Below are 22,121 nucleotides of genomic sequence, written 5' to 3'. Positions count from 1 at the left end.
AGCTCTCACCTTGCAGGGGGGAAGGGCCCAGGCCATCAGTTGCCAGGAAACAGGGTGTCGGCCATTCTCTGTGTCCAGACCCCTGCACACACCTGCCCTCTAGGGCTCTGCAATGATCATACACCCTTACCCCACCCCCTAGATACTTAAGAACTGCCTAGGGAAAACTGAGGCACCCCCACACTGTTCAGAGGAAACATTAAGAACAGTCCCTCTTTGTCACATCCCCTCCCAAGGGGAACGCCTGGCGTCGGGCCCCTCCGACCCGCTCGAGGAGACCAACGTGACCTGAGCTGCTATCATTGTGACCAGAGAGGCCACGTACGGACCCAGTGCCCCAGGCTCAGGGACAGACTGGCCAGACCCAACCTACCCAGGGTTAACTGGGTAGGGACCCAGCTGGACGAGGGGCAGACGGTGCAGGCAAGGGGGGCTGCCAGCTTACCACCTGCTCCGGAGGGAAGAGTACCCCAGGCCAGCTCCGCCAGAGGGCTGGATGCTCTGGACTCAGAGTTCTCGGTTTACAGGGTGGGCGCGGGGCTGTCCCTCCGGAGAGAGTGCCTTGTTCCCCTGGAGGTGGATGGGAGGAAGGTCAATGGATATTGGGATACGGGTGCGTAGGTGACACTGGCCCGGCCCGAGGTGGTGGCCCTAGATCGGGTGGTGCCCAACACCTACCTGACCCTGACGGGTGTGGGTGGGACCCCATTCAAGGTGCCCGTGGCAAGGGTACACCTGAAATGGGGGGCCAAGGAGCCCCAAGGACGTGGGGGTGCACCACCATTTGCCCACTGAGGTTTTGATGGGGGGAGACGTAGACGACTGGCCAAGCAAGCCCCAGACCACCCTGGTTGTGACCCGTAGCCAGAGCCGGCGAGGGGCACTGCTCCCTGACCTTGGGGAGGGTACCACACCAGAGGCGCAGGACCCTTCCCTGGGGGGGAGGGAGCGCCGAGGGGCACGGCTCAGAGAGCCTGAGGCCTCAGACCTGGCCACTGAGGGGGAACCGGGCCCCATCCCTTCCCCAGCCGCTGAGTTCCAGGCCGAGTTGAGGAAAGATCCCTCCTTGCGGAAGCTCAGGGACCTGGCCGACCTCAGGGTGGGACGGACCATGAGGAGAGGCTGCCAGGAGAGGTTCCTGTGGGAGAAGGGGTTCCTATACCGAGAATGGGCTCCCCCAAGGGAAGTGGAGTCCTGTGGGATCAGGAGGCAGCTGGTGGTCCCCCAGAAGTATCGCCCCAAGCTCCTGAACCTGGCCCATGACATCCCCCTCGCAGGGCACCAGGGAATCCGGCGCACCCGGCAGAGGCTGCTACAGAACTTTTACTGGCCCAGGGTGTGACGATGTGACGCAGCAGGGAGGGGGGAGTGTTGACCTGGGAATGTGCCCTGCGGATGGGAGACCTGAGAGCCTGTCACCTGAGCCAGGAGGGGGAGGGGGAGGTGACACCTCTGCCCAGGAATGTGGACGGAGGCTGCAGCAGGGAACCTGCTGGGTGGGTTTAGTTTTCAGTTTGGGGCTGGGTGGAGGAACACAGGGAACCCCAGGGCTGGGGTCTAAGTTCCCTGCTCCCCCAGAAGGATTTGACTGAAGGGTCCTGGTTGTACCCACAAGCTCTGTTTTGGACTGTGTTCCTGTTGTCCAATAAACCTTCTGTTTTACTGGCTGGCGGAGAGTCTCAGTGAATCCCAGGAAGAGGGGTGCAGGGCCTGGACTCCCCCACACTCCGTGACATGGGGTCTTTACCATGGTCTGGCAGTATTGCAGATCCTGTGAACCCTGTCAGAGGGTGGGGAAGGCCCGGGACAAGGGGAAAGCGCCTTTGAAACCTTTGCCTATCATAGAGGAGCCTTTCCAGAAGGTGGCCATAGACATAGTGGGACCTCGCAGCAAGACGACCCGGTCGGAGAAGAAATACATTCTGGTGGTGGTAGATTTTGCCACCCGCTACCCCGAGGCAGTGCCCTTAGCTTCCATTGAAGCAGACACCGTGGCCGATGCGCTCCTGACCATTTTCAGCCGAGTGGGGTTCCCCAAGGAAGTCTTGACAGACCAAGGCTCCAACTTCAAGTGGGCCCTGCTCCGGTGCTTGTGGGAGAAATGTGGGGTCCGGCACAACTGGGCCTCAGCTTATCACCCCACGTCCAATGGGCTGGTGGAGAGGTTTAACGGGACGCTAAAGATGATGCTGAAAACCTTTATGAACCAGCACCCGCAGGATTGGGACAAGTACTTACCTCACCTGCTGTTCCCCAGGAGTCTACCGGGTTCTTGCCTTTCGAACTGTTATACGGAAGGAGGGTGAGGGGCCTCCTGGACCTGATGAGAGACGAATGGGAGGGGAAGGCCACTCCCGATGGAGAGTCAGTGGTGGAGTATGTCCTGATCTTCCGAGAGAGACTGGCTGAACTCATGGGCCTGGCCAGGGAGAATCTGGCCAGAGCCCAGAGGAAGCAGAAGGTCTGGTATGACAGCACGGCATGGGCCCGTGCCTGCGCCACCGGGGATCAGGTGATGGTTCTCAACCCTGTGAGAAAGAACAAACTACAGGCCGCCTGGGAGGGCCCTTTCAAGGTCATCAAGCAGCTAAACGAGGTAAACTATGTGGTGGAGCTGTCGAACCGGGCGCACCACCGCCGGGTGTACCATGTGAATATGATGAAGCCATACTATGCCAGGGGGAATGTGGTGTTGGCCGTGTGTGGACATTGGGAGGAGCAGGGAGATGACCCTTTAGTAGATCTATTCTCTGGGACCAGAGCTGGTTCCCCCCTGGAAACAGTTCCCCTCTCGGATCAGCTAACCCCTGCCTAGCAAGCTGAGGTCAGGGGGGTGCTGCATCCTTACCGACAGCTGTTTTCCAGCCAGCCTGGACGCACTAATCTGACTGTCCACCGGGTGCAGACAGGGTCGCACCCGCCGATAAGATGCTCCCCCTTCCGAGTCACAGGGAAAACTGCTCTGGACCTGGAAAGAGAGGTCCGGGACATGCTGGCTTTGGGGGTTATCCAGCCATCGGCCAGTCCTTGGGCCTCCCCGGTGGTGCTGGTCCCCAAAAAGGACGGGTCGATCCGGTTCTGTGTGGCCTATCGGAAGCTCAATGCCATCACTGCATCTGATGCCTACCCCATGCCCAGACCTGTTGAGCTCCTAGACAAATTGGGAGGAGCTCGGTACCTTACCACCATGGACCTTACAAAGGGCTACTGGCAAGTGCCGCTGGATGCAGATGCCCAGCTGAAATTGGCCTTTATCACCCCTCTGGGGCTCTGTGAGTTCCTGACCCTGCCTTTTGGCCTCAAGGGAGCGCCGGCCACCTTCCAGCTCCTGGTGGATGAGCTACTGAGGGGGATGGAGAGTTTTGCCGTGGCGTATATTGATGACATCTGTGTCTTTAGCCAGACCGGGGAGGACCACGTGTTCCAGGTTAGACAAGTGCTGGACCGACTCCAGGGGGCTGGGCTGACTGTAAAAGCGGAGAAGTGCAAGGTGGGGATGGCGGAAGTGTCTTACCTGGGCCATCGGGTGGGGAGCGGCCGCCTAAAGCCGGAACCAGCTAAGGTGGAGGTGATCAGAAACTGGCCCGTTCCTCACACCAAAAAGCAGGTCCAAGCCTTTATTGGGTTGGCAGGATACTACCGAAGATTTGTGCCCCACTTTAGCGCCATAGCCGCCCCCATCACTGGGCTATGCAAGAAGGGGAAGCCAGACAAGGTGGTCTGGACCGAGCAATGCCAGGAGGCTTTCCAGGCGCTGAAGGAGGTTCTGGTCAGTGGCCCAGTTCTGGCAAACCCAGACTTTGACAAGCCCTTTATGGTGTTCACCGATGCCTCAGACACAGGACTGGGGGCGGTGTTAATGCAGGAAGATGGAAAGGGGGAGAGACTCCCTATCGTGTACCTGAGCAAGAAGTTGCTACCCCGGGAGCTACACTACGCGGCCATCGAGGAGGAGTGCCTGGCCATGTTGTGGGCCCTCAAGAAACTAGAGCCATATCTCTGCGGGTGACACTTCACCGTGTGCACCGACCACTCTCCGCTGACCTGGCTGCACCAGATGAAAGGAGCCAACGCCAAACTCCTGAGGTGGAGCCTGCTCCTGCAGGATTACGACATGGACGTGGTCCACGTGAAGGGAAGTGCCAACCTGATAGCGGATGCGGTGTCCCGGAGAGGGGGCCCGAACTTCCCCAGGTCACTGGTCACAGTGACCCCGCTCAGTTCAGTCTCGAAGGGGGGAGAGATGTGACGATGTGACGCAGCAAGGAGGGGGGAATGTTGACTTGGGAATGTGGCAGGGGAGTTTCACTGGGAGACCTGAGAGCCTGTAACCTGAGTCAGGAGGGGGAGGTAACACCTCTGCACGGGAATATGGACAGAAGCTGCAGGAGGGAGCCTGCTGGGGGGGGGTTCGTTTCAGTTTGGGGCTGGGTGGTGGAATGCAGGGAACCCCAGGGCTGGGTCTAAGCTCCCTGCTCCCCCAGAAGGACTTGACTGAGGGGTCCTGATTGTACCCACAAGCTTTGTTTGAGACTGTGTTCCTATTGCCCAATAAACCTTCTGTTTACTGGCTGGCTGAGAGTCTCAGTGAATCCCAGGAAGAGGGGTGCAGGCCCCAGACTCCCCCACACTCGGTGACACCCTGGGGTGCCTACATCCACAGAGGCACCTCCGTTTCCACTTGTAGACATGCAAAGCCACCTAAGTCTTGATGCCGTGGCACAGCTAATGAGCTGGTGGGAACCTGCACTCACACCTAAGCCCTGGCATGACACTGAAGCCAGGCATCCCCCCCCATATTGCCTGGGGGGACTGATCCAGTAGGTGTGCTTAGTGCAGGTGTAACCCACCGCAGCGATTACTGGGACTAGCTGGTTGGGAATAGTGGTGGCTGGCTCTCTGTGTGTCCTCCCGAATACACAATAACCCAGTGATTAGGGCATTCACCTGGGATGTGGGAAACCAGTGTTCAAATCCTCTCTCTATTTAATTATTTACACACTGGAACAGCTTCCACAGGCGAAACTCAGACCCACCCACAATACCCCCCAGCCTGGGGGTTCAGGCACTCACTTAGAAATGGGGGAAACCTGGGCTGAAGTCTCTGCTCCAAATGAGCCAGAGCGGGGATTTGAAAACAGGTCTTCCCATCGCAAGGGAGAGCCCGACCACGGAACTGTGGGCTGTAATGGGGCAGGTGTTTCTCTCATTTTGCCTGTGACAGGGCTGCCCTGGCCTAGGTGCCTAACTCGAGAAGCGGGGTGGGGATCGGTGCCTCCCTCCAGCCAGCCCAGATCCCTGGGAGCTTCTGGCACCTTTGCGGATCTGGGCTCTCAGCCCCATGCCTTTCTTCTGCATTTCACTCCTGGCTGGCTTGGGTGCCTTCCCGCTCAGCTTACTGGCTTCTGAGACTCTTTCTTAGGCACCTAACGCTCCCCATACCATGTGTGGGGAGCCCCGGCGCCTAGCTCAGGGCTGTGAATTCCACTGGCCAGAGGAGCACAGCAGAGTCAGTCAGGCATTGCAACTTCTAAGACCCCTTTGTGAATCTAGCCCATACCTGCTCTCTGCTCCAGGGATAACAGCACCGCCCTGCCTCACAGAGGGTTGTGAGGATAAATACATTAACGCGTGGGGAGTTCTCAGGCACTACAGGAATGGGGGTGGAATCAGTGCCCTAGATCGATTTGTTTGTGATCCTCATTCACCCATCCCCATTCGCTGCGGCTCTCATTGGTGTCTTGTGCGTATGTGCCGTGCTCACGTGTCTGGGCACGACTGGATTCTAAATCATAATGTTATTCGTCGTGTTCTCTCCCGCTGAGGCCTGCGCCACTGGATTCATAAGTTCGGCACTTTAACTTACAAATGCAGGGATAAAAAAACCTGAAAAATTGTTCGTCTGTAAAATCTGCTGCCTGTTTTCTCCCTGCTGCCCCTTGTGCCTGGGGGGTGCTCCCCAGAAACTTCTGCAAAGCTGCCTCATCGTGCACCTTCCAAAGCCTCCTCACTACTCTCCTTTGCCAGGATCCCAGCAAAAACCTGACAGCGGCGTCTCCTTATGCTCTTCCATCAGTCCGTGGCCAGCTGGTGTCTCTTGTCTTCGGTTGTAGACTCCTTGGGAGGGGACAGCGTGGCAGTCAGGTTTTGTTCGTACAACACCTTGCCTGGGAGTGCGGATCCTTGGTGGGGGCTCCTGGGGCTACACTAACACACAGACTAATAAGTAGGGGTGCTGCCCCTCCTAATAAATCATGCGGAATGCCTGGGCTGTCAGGTGGGATTCAAATCTTACTGGCACAAATTTGAGGTGACCCGCATAACTCAGGGCTTCGCTGTTCATGAATAGTGCACCCGTCCTAAACGAGCTGAGACAGCTTTATAACATGCCACACACCACGGTATCTCTTACGTAGCTGCAGTGCATGCATTTTCCTGGCATAAATTACTTACAGTGTGTGTGTGTGTACAATCCACGGCGACAAACCTACACACAGATACCGCCGTCTCCAGCTATCTACATACAGCAGTGGTTCTCAGCTGTGGTCCACTGCTCGTTCAGGGAAAGCCCCTGGCGCGCCGGGCCAGTTTGTTTACCTGCCACGTCAGCAGGTTCGGCCGATTGCGGCTCCCATTTGCCGCGGTTCGCCGCTCCAGGCTGATGGGGGCTGCGGGAAGGGTGGCCAGCACATCCTTCGGCTCGCGCCGCTTTCCGCAGCCCCCATCGGCCTGGAGCGGCGAACCGCTGCCAGTGGGAGACGCGATCGGCTGAACCTGCAGACGCGGCAGGCAAACAAATGGGCCCAGCCCACCAGCGGCTTTCCCTGAACAAGTGGTGGACCACAGTTGAGAACCACTGACATACAGGCAGCATGGGAATCAAATGTATGGACTTCTGCTTCAGAAACCCAAGTGTTTCCCCAGCGAGCAGAGACAGCTGCTCCACTGACTCCGGTAGCAGAGAGGTTTGAAAAATCCACTTGTCAAGCCCTTTTATTTTTGATAGTTCCTTCTGACAGTAAAGACATTTCCACGGCTTGTGTAGCTGCATCATCATTCCATCCCGCGAAGGTGGCTGTGCTCAGCACACTGTAAGAGCTCCTGGGTCTCCCAGGAGAAATGAATATGATCTAGTTCCTCTGTAGAAAACTTCTTCTCAGATTTTGGATATGTTTGTCCACATCCTGGACACTCACAGATGGATTAAAAACAAAGTTCTGGCACCTCCTCCTGGCTGACAGTTTGTGTTTATAGTTCAGCCCTTGTAGACGATAAACTCTTCAGTGGTGCATCCAAAGTTGATAGAGCCAAAGGAGTGAAGTGTCACATCAGAACAGTCAAAAGGTTCCACGAGAGGTAAATCAGACCCACTCTGTATTTACATCATCCTTAGTATTCGAGCCCTGCGAATCCGCAGATACTCACTGACCATTTATCCAGATTGCGGATCAGATGCGGATACAATTTTGTGTCTGCTCAGGGCTCTACTCAGCATCATGGTATCCAAATGCTGATGGAGCCAAATTGCCCAAACTGTGCGATCCAGGGCAATGAGCTGAACGTAGTAAGTCAGAAGGTAACTGTGTAATCAGGTCTGATCAACTCTATATTGGAGTAACTCAAGTAGGTTCTGTAGCTCTTCCCAAACAAATGGCAGTGAAAACAGCAGATTCCTTCCCCACATTGTCACTTTTTTCCCCCCAGTACTTATCCCTCCTGTGATTTGGGAAACAGAGGTGTTTATGCATCTCTGTGTATTTACCTATGTAAGAGCCAGGGTATTATTCTTAGCGATTGTATTTATTAGTATGTGACAGTTCTAGCAGGAATCTAAAGCTGTGACTCCTCCATTAAGGGGTGTGTACGAGCACACCCAAGCTGCTGGCAGATTTGGCTACACTCAGTGCAGAATATAAGGGGCCACCTACTAATTCAAACACTGGTCTGCAATGGCTTGTGGCTGGGCAGATGCTAATGCCAAGGTACCAGCTAAGTGCCCACTGCATGCACCTTGAAGTATAGCACTTGGAACCCACCCCCTTTTCAATCCAGAAATACAGCTCTCTTCTTACTCTGAGTCTGGCATACAGATACTGCTGTGATGCTGGTGGTATATGGGAGCAATTCCACACGCTCCATCGGGGAAGTGAGAAGTCCTTGATCAGCTGTGACACTCATTCCAAGCAGTGGAGGGCAGCAGCAGCCGGATCCAGCACTGTGGATTAGTGTGTAGTATGTGTGTGTTCGTGGGTGTGGGTCTCTGCATGCAGTGCGTGCAGCTGGGTGTGCTGAGGAAGGGAGTTTCTACTGCAGTGTGTGTGTGGTGCACACTCTGTCTGTCTTGCACAGGTGTCCGTCTGTAGTGCTTCCTTTTCCCACCGGTGCGCGGGAACCATGCAGAGGTGTCCCTGGAGGGTTTACTTCTCCAGGCAGTGCCTGGATGCTTTGGCTCTTTGTTTCTCTGTTGCTGCACTCGGGGTGTATCAGCCTGAATGGCTACACGCATGTAGTTGTGGATTTGGGACTGGCACATTCCCTGCCCTCTTGCTGTGCCTTGCTCTTTCCGGTTTGGCAAGTAAAACTCCTTCGCTGTGCTGCTGAAAAGCACTGAGATCTCTGATTAATTCCACTCTGATGTCAGACATGCGGCTCTGCTGGGAGGGATTTACAGAGCTGCGTTTAAGCTCTCGTTCACTGAGAGAATCTTTCTCTGTCTCTTCCCTCCCCCCTTCCCCTTCCCCCCCACCCCCCGCCCCAGCTCTCTGAAAATGTGTAGACATTTTTCTGTTGAAAGGGTCGCTAAGGCTTGGGGTTGGTTCAGAGCTTTGTATTTGATTCCCTCTCTTTACCACTGGATATTTTTTCATTCTTCTCATTCAGCTGCCATTGAGGACAGAGAGAGCAGCTTTGTTGGAACAGGACAATGAAATGAACACCCCCCCTTTTTATCCCTGATGACAGCCCGTTACTTAGCAACGGGGTGGGGGGATTTTCACAGAAGATCAGAGCGTCAGGATGAGGAGATAACCTCTGCCATTCCCTCTCCCAGGAAACTTACTCAAGAGCCACCTTCCCTGTTGACAGGCTCCTGATTCTTTTCCTCCCAAGAGCCCGCAGGAAAGTCTCAGAGAGAATCCTCCCAGATGGCTGGCTGGCTGCCTCCCCCTGCAACTCCTCTGCTCAGGCACCCCACTCTTCAGTGACATGCTAAGGGCATCATGTAAAGGGAAGCCCAGTGTGGGATCAGTAAGCTCTCTGCATACACATGCAGGTGACTGAGAGGGGGATCCGTGGGCAGAAGGGAGAGCCAGGCGGCCAGGGCTGACCCCTACCCACACAGGGAGGGAAAGGAGCGTTCGCCTTTTTGTTCTGACAGTGGGCAAGGGAGGGAGGGAGAGAGACTGTGCCCAGCTCCGTGCTGAGAGCGATGGTTGCTCCGAAGAGGTCTCCGTGTGAAAGGCAGAGAGGCCACCTGCGCCTGGCAGCATGGTGCTGAAATCTAACCCTAGCATCATTCTCTTGTGCTCTTTCCTGCCCAGTGACTACATCATCGAGGAGAAGACGGCCGTGCTGCAGAAGAGGGAGCATGAGGGATTCGGGTTTGTGTTGCGAGGGGCCAAAGGTAAGGGCTGGTTTATTTCACTCAGGGCTGGGGCTGGGAGGGGAAGCTCCTTGTCTACAGGGCCCTGCTCTGGCTGGCTGCACTGGTGTTACACACTGCCAGCCCGTGGGCCCCCGTACAGCAGGGCTCTCCGGGGACTCTCCCTCCCCTTGTCTCATGCCTGGGCACATTAGAGTTTAACTCTGTTGATGTACATTGTCCACACCTGGGATTTCATGGCAAATGTGCAGCCGTTGCACCCTGACTGGCAGGTCTCTGCTAGACTCTGTGCTGTGCAGAAAACTCTGCATGCCGAGGAGTTTCACCTTCAGCCTATTGCATGTGGACAGTTTGCATGCTCTGTGCATGCGTGATTCAGACAGGGAGCCCCTCAGAGCAGGGCTCGTGTGCAGCCCCAGGCCCCCACGTTGACTGTGAATTTGGAGACCAGTTACTACAGTCACTGGCTGTGCTGGGGCATAACTGCAGGCTGGGAAGAAGAATCGTGTGGTGGAGCCTCTGTTCTGAGGCGGCCACTTGTGGGACTGTGCTGTCAGCCCTGCCTGATCAGGGTCTCCCCTGCTGGCATCAAGGGGACATTTCCATTCCCCACACTGTCTTGGGGAATTCCTCAGCTCACGCTGCCAGTGCATCTGGCTCCCATAGTAGCTATTGTGGCTCATATTACCAGGAATTGTTACCAGAAAGAATCCCTCTGGGACGGAGAGTGATTGAGCTCATATATTGGCATTGACTAACCAGCGTTAACCCTGAGCTGGGAGCATGGGGAAGGCAGGGGATTCCTAGGACAGAGGGTCATTTTTCCAGAAATCTCAGGTTGAAGACTGGGGCAGACCCAGCACTGAAGTGTAATCAGATCAGTATGGGAGAACATAGCCACAGTGATGTCTGTCTGTGTCCCCTCCTGCTCCCCAGGAGACATGGTACCTATAGGGAAGGCTTGGAGAGAGGCTGCCAGCTTTGAATAGAAGATCTGCTCCTTTTCAAGACCTTGCTGTGGGTGGAGACCCTTTTGATTTGGGTTTGAGCCCCACAAGTGATTTCCTCCTAGCATTCACCGATTGTCTTTTTCTGCATGTATCACAGAAGGGTTTTGTGTGCAAGTGGGTGTGTCTTTCAGTACATGTATGTGTGTGTGTGTGTGTGTGTCCTACTCATATCTGCTAGTCTGCAAATTGTGTAATGAAACTTGCCAGCCCTCAGCATGGCATCTCCCTTTCTCACGGGTTCGGTTGTCATGGTGCGGGGTTACTCCCGTAACGACCAGCTTTTCTCCTATTCTCTCAGGCTTTCTCAGTTTCCTCTCCTCAAGTTTGTATGCTTTGTATTTTCTTGTGTCTGCTGATAGCTGGCGGAAGAGACTCCAGGCAGGTTAGACAATGGGCATTTGGCTGTGGGGCTCTGCAGCCAAATGAGTCTTTGTGGGATTTTTGGTATAAATATGGCTTAGAGTCTGTATGACTCTGGGGGCCACAACACTACTGTCAGAGGCCATGGGGAAGCATATCAGAGGGTCATGGAGGTGAAGGTGGCTTTGAGGGCAGGCCTTGTAGGGGTTTCAGAGTAACAGCCGTGTTAGTCTGTATTCGCAAAAAGAAAAGGAGGACTTGTGGCACCTTAGAGACTAACCCATTTATTTGAGCATGAGCTTTCGTGAGCTACAGCTCACTTCATCGGATGCAGCTGTAGCTCACGAAAGCTTATGCTCAAATAAATGGGTTAGTCTCTAAGGTGCCACAAGTACTCCTTTCCTTGTAGGGGTGAAGATCTCTGATTAGTGAGGGATGGGTGTGGCTCACTTGGGAGCCCATCACTCTCCCATGGTCACAAACTGTTAATCTGGGAGTCATCCTTGACCCCTCTCTCCCCTTTACGTTCCCCTGATTAAAGCTACTGCCAAGCCCTGCTTCTTCCTCTGTAGCGTGCCCCAATCCACCCATCCTCCGTTCCCATTTCCAGAAGCCTTGCCCATGCCCTGGTGACACCCAGCCGGGGCTGCAGCCTCCATCTTTCTGGATAACCCACTCACCCCTCCCACCTGTTTATGTGACTGAAGAAAACATAAACCAGCCCCCATCCCTTCCTGTGCCCACTGTTATCACAATAAGTATATGGGGTGTTTCCTGCTCCCAGAGTAATGGCACTCACAGACAAGTGCACAGACCAGGCACTGATGTCCACTCACCCTACAACAGCCATAACTTTATTATTGATTTGGCACGTCCTGGGGCCGGGTGCTGGACAGACATACAGAAACAGGTGGGCCCTGCCTCAGGGACTTTGCCATCTAAACGAGTACTTGGCAGTTAGGTGAATAGTGAAAACATCCCCAGCTATGTGAATTGGAGTAAAAAAAACAGACGGGCTGTAAGCCCCCATGCTTGAAGGGAGGTCGCAGCCACTAGCTGACTGGGTTGGGGGAGAAGCAGCCCCACTCGTCAGGTTATTCCCTACGTGGTTTTTGTACTTTCCTATGAGGCAGCTGGTCTGAAGTCTGGTTGGAGCTGGGATCCTGGGCTGATCCTGTTCCTATTTCTCTTCCAAATGCTGTTGCTGAACTCCTCTTCTTGTCCTGCCTCTCTGAGCGTGCCATCTGCCCCCTTCCTTTTTCGAGTCCCTTCATTGGCTCTACCAGTCTCAGATTCAAACTCCTTGTCCTCGCTGTCAGGTCTCTACCCAGCTCTGCCCCCGCCTGCCTCTCTTCTCTCATCACTTGCTGCTTCCTGGCCCAGGACCTGCACTCTATCAACTCCAGTTCCCTCCATCTGCCATGAGCACTTCCACCTTCCCTTACTCTCCTCTGTGCCTGGAACAACCTCCTTGGTCTTACAGGCCACACAATATCCTTCCCTTCAGATCCCAGTGTTGTATGTCCGATGTCGAACCACACACTTGCACCAAACTAATTACTGAAAAGTAAACAAAGCACAAATGGAAGACGTATATCTAATGTGGTGTATCCACTGCAGAGTCAAGTAAACTCATGAGGGAAAGGATGGTGCTGTGGTTAGGATGCTAGTCTGGGACTCTGAACCCATAATTCACAGATTCCAAGGCCCAAAGAGACCATTGTGATCATCTAGTCTGACCTCCTGCGTATAACAGGCCATCAAGCTTCCCCAAAATAATTTAGTTCCCTCCCTCATTACAGACTTCCTGTGTGGCTGTGGGCAAGTCTCTGTACCATGAGATGACCGAACTTTCCAACCTCACAGGGGTGTTGTAGGATAAATCTATTTCAGATTGTGAAGTGATACTTCAGTGATAGATACGCCTTATTTCATTACGCTGTTCCTAACCCACTGACCTCTGTCTTTTGTCATCTTCATCGTTTGCTTGGAAGAGGCTTAAGGTTTGATACTTGATGTCCCGTGTTTGGTGGTTACACTCTTTGGGGGGCTGCATGAGGCATAGCCACAGTGCTGAAGCAGCACTTTCCATTGTGGGGCGTGGACACACGAGCAATATAGAAATATTCAAAGTACTGGGAAATAGCAGCTTCAGAAATCCAGTCATTAGCCATAGTCCCGGTGGAATCCCCTGGTCTCATTGTGATCATAATTCTGGGACAATGGGAATAAGACTCATACCTGCAGCTCATGGTATTAGCATACAGTTGGTTGTTGTAAATCCATCACCATCCTCAATTTAATGGTGGCTGAGACACCTGACCTTACTTGAACTTCTTTGGTTCATGCTTCTGGCCCTGTTTTGTCTTTGAGCCTTTGTCCAGAGGGGTAGTAGACTTGGTTCGGAATGGTTTGACCATGCACACTTTGTCCTCACCTGTATCGGGCATCACACCTTCAATGTGGTCTCCCTTGGTATATGAGTCCTAGAATGAAATAAACACTGGAGTTGTCTTAGTTACAGGGTAGGCACCCTGGTCCCTGAGATTCCTCTCTCTGTTGGCGATTTATCTGGTCTGTTTTTGGAATTGAGACAAATTGCTCTGAATGAGTTTGATTCTTCTCACCAACTGAAACTCTTCTATGCATTTGCTCTGGATCTCACAGCTTCCATCTCACAGTTTCCATGGCAACTTTTAGACTCTCCTAGGTCATTTTAGGGTCAGTCATCACCTGGTGGCGGGGTGCTACACTCTGATCTTCACGATGGGACTGGACATTGGAGAAGTGAAAATGACACACCACCTCTTCCTCCACACCACCACCTCTTCTATGCTGAGGCCAAGAACTCCCCTCATGCCTGAGGAGATGGGCGTGCTACTGTAAGTGCCTGCCCTAGGAGACTGATAGGCACAGCTGGATTCCAGACGTCTCTTGGGCGATGTCTAGAGTGGTGGCGAGGGGCGTGATTCCCCTGCTCATGTACACATGTTGACGCTAGCTCTCAGCAGGCTAGTGCAAGTACAAATAGCAGTGTATCCATGGTAGCTTGGGTAACAGCCGCAGAGGCATGGCTTAGCCATGCCACGTATATACCCAGCAGCTTCTGGCGGGTTTGTACTTGGGATGGCTAAGCCATGGCACTGCAGCTACACTGCTCTTTATACTCACGCTGGCTTGACGAGTGTACGCGAGCAGAAGAATCTCACCTCTAGCTCATAGTGTAGACCTTGCCCAAGGCAAGAGACGCTGCTCCTCTCCCACAGAACCACTCTGCCCAGGGATCAGTAGAGGAATTTTTCTTCTTTGAGGTGGAGTCTGCATAGTTCCACATGTCAGGTAAGTTTGTCCCAGTGCACAAACTTGGAATCTGCTACAGAGCAAAGTTCATTAGAGCTACTCACCTCCCCTTCCTCCTCTTCTCCTGCAGAGCTCGAGGGTAAAAAAGGGGAACTGGCCCCAGATGACGGCTGAAGGTGCAGTGAGCTCAGAATTTGTTCACTTAAATTCATGGCCTCCCTCATTTTTTTTTCTTCTGCCCCACTGGAGCCTCTTGTTGTGTATACATACGTGACGATGTGACGCAGCAGAGAGGGGGGAGTGTTGACCTGGGAATGTGCCCTGGGGATGGGAGACCTGAGAGCCTGTCACCTGAGCCAGGAGGGGGAGGGGGAGGTAACACCTCTGCCCAGGAATGTGAAGACAGGCTGCAGGAGGGAGCCTGCTGGGTGGGTTTAGTTTCAGTTTGGGGCTGGGTGGAGGAACACAGGAAACCCCAGGGCTGGGATCTAAGCTCCCTGCTCCCCTAGAAGGACTTGACTGAGGGGTCCTGGGTGTACCCACAAGCTCTGTTTTGGACTGTGTTCCTGTTGTCCAATAAACCTTCTGTTTTACTGGCTGGCGGAGAGTCTCAGTGAATCCCAGGAAGAGGGGTGCAGGGCCTGGACTCCCCCACACTCCGTGACAACTGGTGGCAGTGGTGGGATGTACTGCACCCCGTGAACAGCACTTCCTGCAGTAAGTGACTGGGGAACAGTAAAACGAAGGGGGAGTGACGGGGACCAGGCGTGCTGAAGATTCAGAGAGAGACGGTTTCGGGGGGCGGTTAACCCCTGGGAGTGTGTGACCATAGAGAAGGATTTTTGCAGTAACAGGGTTCCCCGGGGGATTGCAGCGAGCGGTCCCAGGGGCGGAGGAGTCTGCAGCTCGACCCTGGCAAAGAGTTGGTGACCTCAAGAAGGACTGGCACACTAGGGGCTTTTCCTGAAAACCGTGGAAGGCTGCCCAGCCTGCAAGTGGCCAGCAGGGAGATGTACGCTAAACGCCTTAAGAGTGACCTGGTGGAGCTGTGCAGGCAGAGGGGGCTGCGCATCGGGAGGTCCACCAAGGAACAGCTGATTGCCCAGTTAGAGGAGAGGGATCGCTTGGATGACCCGATCCCTGTCCCTGAGGGAAGCCGCCCAGTGGATGCAGCATGGGCCCTGGGGCCTGACCGGGCTAGGAGGGGTCAGACTGCTGCCCAGGACATCATGAGACCCTTCCTACCTATGCCTCGGGGAGGGGTTGGGGGAAGCCCAGTGAATACCGAGGGCACCCTGACCCCGGCAGCCAGCGGGGGATCCTCCCGGCGGAGCTCCCCATCCCTGGAGCGGATGCGGCTGGAATGGGAAAGGGAGATGAAAATGAGGGAGCTGGAGGATCATGAAAAACAACGTCAACATGAGCAGGAGGAGAAGGAGAAACAACGTCAACATGAGCAGGAGGAGAAGGAGAGGGAGCGTCAGGAGAAGGAGAAGGAACGTCAGGAGAAGGAGAAACAAAGACAGCATGAACTGGAGCTGGCCAGGCTGAGGAACAGTGGGGCCCCGGCTGCGGTGAGTGCGGGGGGACCCAAGACTGCAAGGAGCTTTGATAAGTGCTTCCTGGCCCAGCGTAAGGAGGGGGAGGACATAGATAGCTTCCTGACAGCCTTTGAGAATGCCTGCGAGATGCACAGGGTTGACCCCGCAGACAGGCTCCAGTTCCTCACCCCCTTACTGGACCCCAAAGCCGTGGAGGTGTACAGCCGAATGACAGGGGCGGAGGCAGGGGACTAAGAACTGTTCAAACAGGCCCTGCTCCGTGAGTTTGGGCTGACCCCCGAGATGTACCGGAGAAGGTTCCGGAGTCAGCGTAAAATGCCTGAGGTCACCTACCTACAACTGGTCAACCGGATGCAGGGGTATGCCCACAAGTGGACAGCTGGGGCCCAAGCTAAAGAGGACCTGCTTGACCTAATCGTACTGGAGCAACTGTATGAACAGTGCCCTTCCGACCTGAGGCTGTGGTTGGTGGACAAAAAGCTCGAGAACCCCCAGCACTCAGGGCAGCTGGCCGACGAGTTTGTGAACAGTTGGTCAGGGGGTAGCCAGGAGGAGTCCCAAAAGAACAGCCCTCCCCCCCCCGATGCAGAGAGAGAGTCACCATGGGACCTCCCAGCGGGGAAATAGGGAGAACCCCCTCCAAAGGGGAACGCCTGGCGTCGGGCCCCTCCGACCCGCTCGAGGGGACCAACGTGACATGAGCTGCTATCACTGTGGCCAGACAGGCCACGTACGGACCCAGAGCCCCGGGCTCAGGGACAGACTGAGCAGACCCAACCTACCCAGGGTTAACTGGGTAGGGACCCAGCTGGATGAGGGGCAGACAGCCCAGGCAAGGGGGGCTACCAGTTTCCCACCTGCTCAGGAGGGAAGAGTACCCCAGGCCAGCTCCGCCAGAGGGCTGGAGGCTCTGGACTCAGGGTGCTCGGTTTACAGGGTGGGCGCGGGGCTGTCCCTCCGGAGAGAGTACCTTGTTCCCCTGGAGGTGGATGGGAGGAAGGCCAATGGATACTGGGATACGGGCACAGAAGTGACGCTGGCCCGGCCCGAGGTGGTGGCCCCAGATCAGGTGGTGCCCAAGACCTACCTGACCCTGACAGGGGTGGGCGGGACCCCATTTAAGGTGCCCGTGGCAAGGGTACATCTGAAATGGGGGGCCAAGGAGGGCCCCAAGGATGTGGGGGTACACCACCATTTGCCCACTGAAGTTTTGATGGGGGGAGACGTAGACGACTGGCCAAGCAACCCCCAGACCGCCCTGGTTGTGAGCCGTAGCCAGAGCTGGCGAGGGGCACTGCTCCCTGACCTCGGGGAGGGTACCACACCGGAGGCGCAGGACCCTACCCTTATGGGGAGGGAGCGCCGAGGGGCACGGCTCAGAGAGGCGGAGGCCTCAGACCTGGCCACTGAGGGGGAACCGGGCCCCATCCCTTCCCCAGCCGCTGAGTTCCAGGCCGAGTTGAGGAAAGATCCCTCCTTGCGGAAGCTCAGGGACCTGGCCGACCTCAGGGTGGTACGGACCATGAGGAGAGGCTGCCAGGAGAGGTTCCTGTGGGAGAAGGGGTTCCTGTACCAAGAATGGGCTCCCACAAGGGAAGTAGAGCCCTGTGGGATCAGGAGGCAGCTGGTGGTCCCCCAGAAGTATCACCGTAAGCTCCTGTACCTAGCCCATGACGTCCCTCTCGCAGGGCACCAGGGAATCCGGCGCACCCGGCAGAGGTTGCTACAGAACTTTTACTGGCCCGGGGTCTTTACCACAGTCCGGCAGTATTGCCGATCCTGTGACCCCTGTCAGAGGGTGTGGAAAGCCCGGGACAAGGGGAAAGCGGCTTTGAGACCTTTGCCCATCATAGAGGAGCCTTTCCAGAAGGTGGCCATGGACATCGTGGGGCCTCTCAGCAAGATGACCCGGTCGGGGAAGAAATACATTCTGGGGGTGGTAGATTTTGCCACCCACTACCCCGAGGCAGTGCCCTTAGCTTCCATTGAAGCCGACACCGTGGCCGATGCGCTCCTGACCATTTTCAGCTGAGTGGGGTTCCCCAAGGAAGTCTTGACAGACCAAGGCTCCAACTTCATGTCGGCCCTGCTCCGGTGCTTGTGGGAGAAATGTGGGGTCCGGCACAACTGGGCCTCAGCTTATCACCCCCAGTCCAATGGGCTGGTGGAGAGGTTTAACGGGACGCTAAAGATGATGCTGAAAACCTTTATGAACCAGCACCCGCAGGATTGGGACAAGTACTTACCTCACCTGCTGTTCCCCAGGAGTCTACCGGGTTCTTGCCTTTCGAACTGTTATACGAAAGGAGAGTGAGGGGCCCCCTGGACCTGATGAGAGACAAATGGGAGGGGAAGGCCACTCCCGATGGAGAGTCAGTGGTGGAGTATGTCCTGATCTTCCGAGAGAGACTGGCTGAACTCATGGGCCTGGCCAGGGAGAATCTGGCCAGAGCCCAGAAGAAGCAGAAGGTCTGGTATGACCGCACGGCATGGGCCCGTGCCTACGCCACCGGGGATCAGGTGATGGTTCTCATCCCCGTGAGAAAGAACAAACTACAGGCCGCTTGGGTGGGCCCTTTCAAGGTTGTCCAGCAGCTCATTGAGGTAAACTATGTGGTGGAGCTGTCGAACCGGGCGCACCACCGCCGGGTGTACCATGTGAATATGGTGAAGCCATATTATGCCAGGGGGAATGTGGTGTTGGCCGTGTGTGGACAGTGGGAAGAGCAGGGAGATGACCCTTTAGTAGATCTATTCCCTGGGACCAGAGCTGGTTCCCCCCTGGAAACAATTCCCCTCTCGGATCAGCTAACCCCTGCCCAGCACATGAGGTCAGGGGGGTGCTGCATCCGTACCGACAGCTGTTTTCCAACCAGCTTGGACGCACTAATCTGACTGTCCACCGGGTGCAGACAGGGTCGCACCCGCCGATAAGATGCTCCCCCTTCCGAGTCACAGGGAAAACTGCTCGGGAACTAGAAAGAGAGGTCCGGGACATGCTGGCTTTGGGGGTGATCCAGCCATTGGCCAGCCCTTGGGCCTCGTCGGTGGTGCTGGTCCCCAAAAAGGATGGGTCGGTCCGGCTCTGTGTGGACTATCGGAAGCTCAATGCCATCACTGTATCTGATGCCTACCCCATGCCCAGGCCGGACGAGCTCCTAGGCAAGCTGGGAGGAGCTCGGTACCTTACCACCATGGACCTTACAAAGGGCTACTGGCAAGTGCCGCTGGATGCAGATGCCCGGCTGAAATTGGCCTTTATCACCCCTCTGGGGCTCTATGAGTTCCTGACCCTGCCTTTCGGCCTCAAGGGAGCGCCGGCCACCTTCCAGCGCCTAGTGGGCCAGCTCCTGAGGTGGATAGAGAGTTTTGTCGTGGCGTATATTGATGACATCTGTGTCTTTAGCCAGACCTGGGAGGACCACGTGTCCCAGGTTAGACAAGTGCTGGACGACTCCAGGGGGCTGGGCTGACTGTAAAAGTGGAGAAGTGCAAGGTGGGGATGGCGGAAGTGTCTTACCTGGGCCATCGGGTGGGGAGCGGCCGCCTAAAGCCGGAACCAGCCAAGGTGGAGGTGATCAGAGACTGGCCCGCTCCCCACCCCAAAAAGCAGGTCCAAGCCTTTATTGGGATGACAGGATACTACCGAAGATTTGTGCCCCACTTTAGCGCCATCGCCACCCCCATCACTGAGCTATGCAAGAAGGGGAAGCCAGACAAGGTGGTCTGGACCGAGCAGTGCCAGGAGGCTTTCTGGGCGCTGAAGGAGGCTCTGGTCAGTGGCCCAGTTCTGGCAAACCCAGACTTTAACAAGCCCTTTGTGGTGTTCACCGACGCCTCCGACACGGGACTGGGGGCGGTGTTAATGCAGGAAGATGGAAAGGGGGAGAGACACCCCATCGTGTACCTGAGCAAGAAGCTGCTATCCCGGGAGCAACACTACGCGGCCATCGAGAAGGAGTGCCTGGCTATGCGCTGTCCCGGAGAGGGGGCCCTGAACTTCCCCAGGTCACCGGTCAGAGTGACCCCGCTCAGTTCAGTCTCGAAGGGGGGAGAGATGTGACGATGTGACTCAGCAGGGAGGGGGGAGTGTTGACCTGGGAATGTGCCCTGGGGATGGGAGACCTGAGAGCCTGTCACCTGAGCCAGGAGGGGGAGGGGGAGGTAACACCTCTGCCCAGGAATGTGAAGACAGGCTGCAGCAGGGAACCTGCTGGGGGAGTTTAGTTTCAGTTTGGGGCTGGGTGGAGGAACACAGGGAACCCCAGGGCTGGGGTCTAAGCTCCCTGCTCCCCCAGAAGGACTTGACTGAGGGGTCCTGTGTGTACCCACAAGCTCTGTTTTGGACTGTGTTCCTGTTGTCCAATAAACCTTCTGTTTTACTGGCTGGCGGAGAGTCTCAGTGAATCCCAGGAAGAGGGGTGAAGGGCCTGGACTCCCCCACGCTCCGTGACAACATAGTGTGACAGCTTGCTTTTTACAGCAAAGAAACACAAAACATGAGAGAGAAGCCAGGCAAGGGTGCCTCTATGTTGTGGGCTTTGTATAGATCTGCAACGACCAGAAGGGCCACCTCACACCTCTTCTGACCTAGGGAAGCTCATCAAGCCCAGTTGACTCTGCCGGTTACTGTGCAGATAACATCAGCTTTGGAGAACCACTTGCCCAAATGGTTCTGTGCTCAGCTAAAGCATTAGACAGGTGCCCAATCTCATCTGGCCAAGCAAGTCCGCTGCCAGTGACGAAACGACACCCTGCTCTGTGGCCAGCACAAGCAATCCCTAGATATCTGGGTTGATGTTCGGATCCTCTGTCTTTCTGCGCTGACTGAATTCAGTGCTGGGGGTCTGGATTTAAGGATTTATGTTGATGGCACTGCCAAGGGGCATGGCCAGGCCCAAGAATGTCCAGATGATCTTCATGGGGGACTTCAGTTTGAGTGACACATGCTGGAGGTCTCAGGGTGCCAGTCGTAAAACACCTTGGGAGTTTCTAAACATTATAGGTGACAATGTCCTAACTCAAAAAGTGTTTCAGCCAACATAAGGGAATCCTTTGTTAGACCTTGTCTTAACAGATAAAGAGGACCTGATCACAGGACTGAAAATTAATGGTAGATTAAGTACAAATGATCATGACCAGGGCTAAGATTTAGTCATGGGTATTTTTTGTAAAGGTCATGGACAGATCATGGGCAATAAACAGAAGTTTACGGCCCCTGACCTGTCCATGACTTGTACTATAAATACCCCGGACTAAACCTTATCTGCTTTAGGAGGGCCCTGGGACCGCTGTTGCTCTGGTAGTCTCTGGGGCCAGCCACACCTGCTGCTGCAGCTGCAGAAGTCCCAGAGGTCCCAGAAATTCATGACATCTGTGACTTCCATGACCTCTGTGACAGACTCGCAGACTCTTCCATATATATATGGAAGAAGGGGAAAGTTGCTAGCAATGACTATAACTCAGAAGTTAGGAATTGAAGAAAATTGGATAAGGGGGAAGCAAAAGGACATGAGGCGAAAGCTGTGGCCAGCAGAGTTAAGGACAATAAGAAGGAGTTTTTAAAATATATTAGGTCCAAAAGAATTCCTGACAATGCTGTTGGTCCATTATTAGATGGAAATGGCAGAATTATCAATAATAATGCAGAAAAAGGCATGCTCCAGGAATTATTTTGGGGAAGTTCTCTGGCCTGTGCTATACAGGAGGTCAAACTAGATTATCACAATGGTTCCTTCTGGCCTTCGGCTCTATGAATTTTTGGAGCCCCTTCCTGTCCCATGAGGGAAGGAAAACAGAAGGCAAAGGATTCTGGAAGTGAACATTGCCAAGTTAAGTGGTGTAAGGGAGAGGGTTTGGGTTTTCTGGATCATCTGCCCCCCTTCTGTGGGAAGAGAGGGCTGAATACTTTAGGTGGTCTCTATCTCAGTAAAAGGGGGACCAATTTCCTCGAGGACAAGCTGGCTAGAGTAGTCAGAAGGGGGTTGAACTAATACCAAAAGAGGAGGGTGAAAACAGAGAACAAATGTGCACTCAGCACAAAATCTAGATGTTGAGAACAAAATTAATCAAGACACCAAAGTACCGAAGGAGAAGAAATTCTTTGATTGCTGATACACCAACGCTAGGAGCTTAGGTAACAAATGAGAATTGGAATTGCTAATTTAGTAGCATAAATTCAATCTAGCTGGTATTACTGAAACGTGGTGGGATGATTCACCATGATTGGAATGTTAAAATCAATACTTATAGCCCATTTAGGAAGGATTGAGTGGGCCAAAGGGGAGT

The 22,121-nt window shown here is 54.7% G+C and overlaps 1 protein-coding gene across 12 annotated transcripts in view; it reads left to right on the top strand.

Annotated features, from left to right (window-relative positions):
• The window catches only part of SHANK3 (SH3 and multiple ankyrin repeat domains 3), a 675,575-nt gene that overhangs the window by 554,857 nt on the left and 98,597 nt on the right, over positions 1-22,121 (top strand). For all 12 annotated transcript variants that reach the window (XR_012666651.1, XM_075124628.1, XM_048820302.2 and 9 more), the window contains exon 14: positions 9,540-9,622. Coding sequence is in view for 11 of the 12 variants with exons in the window: in XM_075124628.1 (XP_074980729.1) it covers positions 9,540-9,622 (83 nt within the window). In the remaining variant the exon portion in view is untranslated. The remainder of the gene's footprint in view (positions 1-9,539; positions 9,623-22,121) is intronic.

Source organism: Caretta caretta, chromosome 1 (assembly GCF_965140235.1).
Source record: "Caretta caretta isolate rCarCar2 chromosome 1, rCarCar1.hap1, whole genome shotgun sequence".
Classification (NCBI taxonomy): Eukaryota; Metazoa; Chordata; order Testudines; family Cheloniidae; genus Caretta; species Caretta caretta.
Note: the sequence above shows the minus strand (reverse complement) of the source record. Positions and strands in the feature narration are given on the sequence as shown.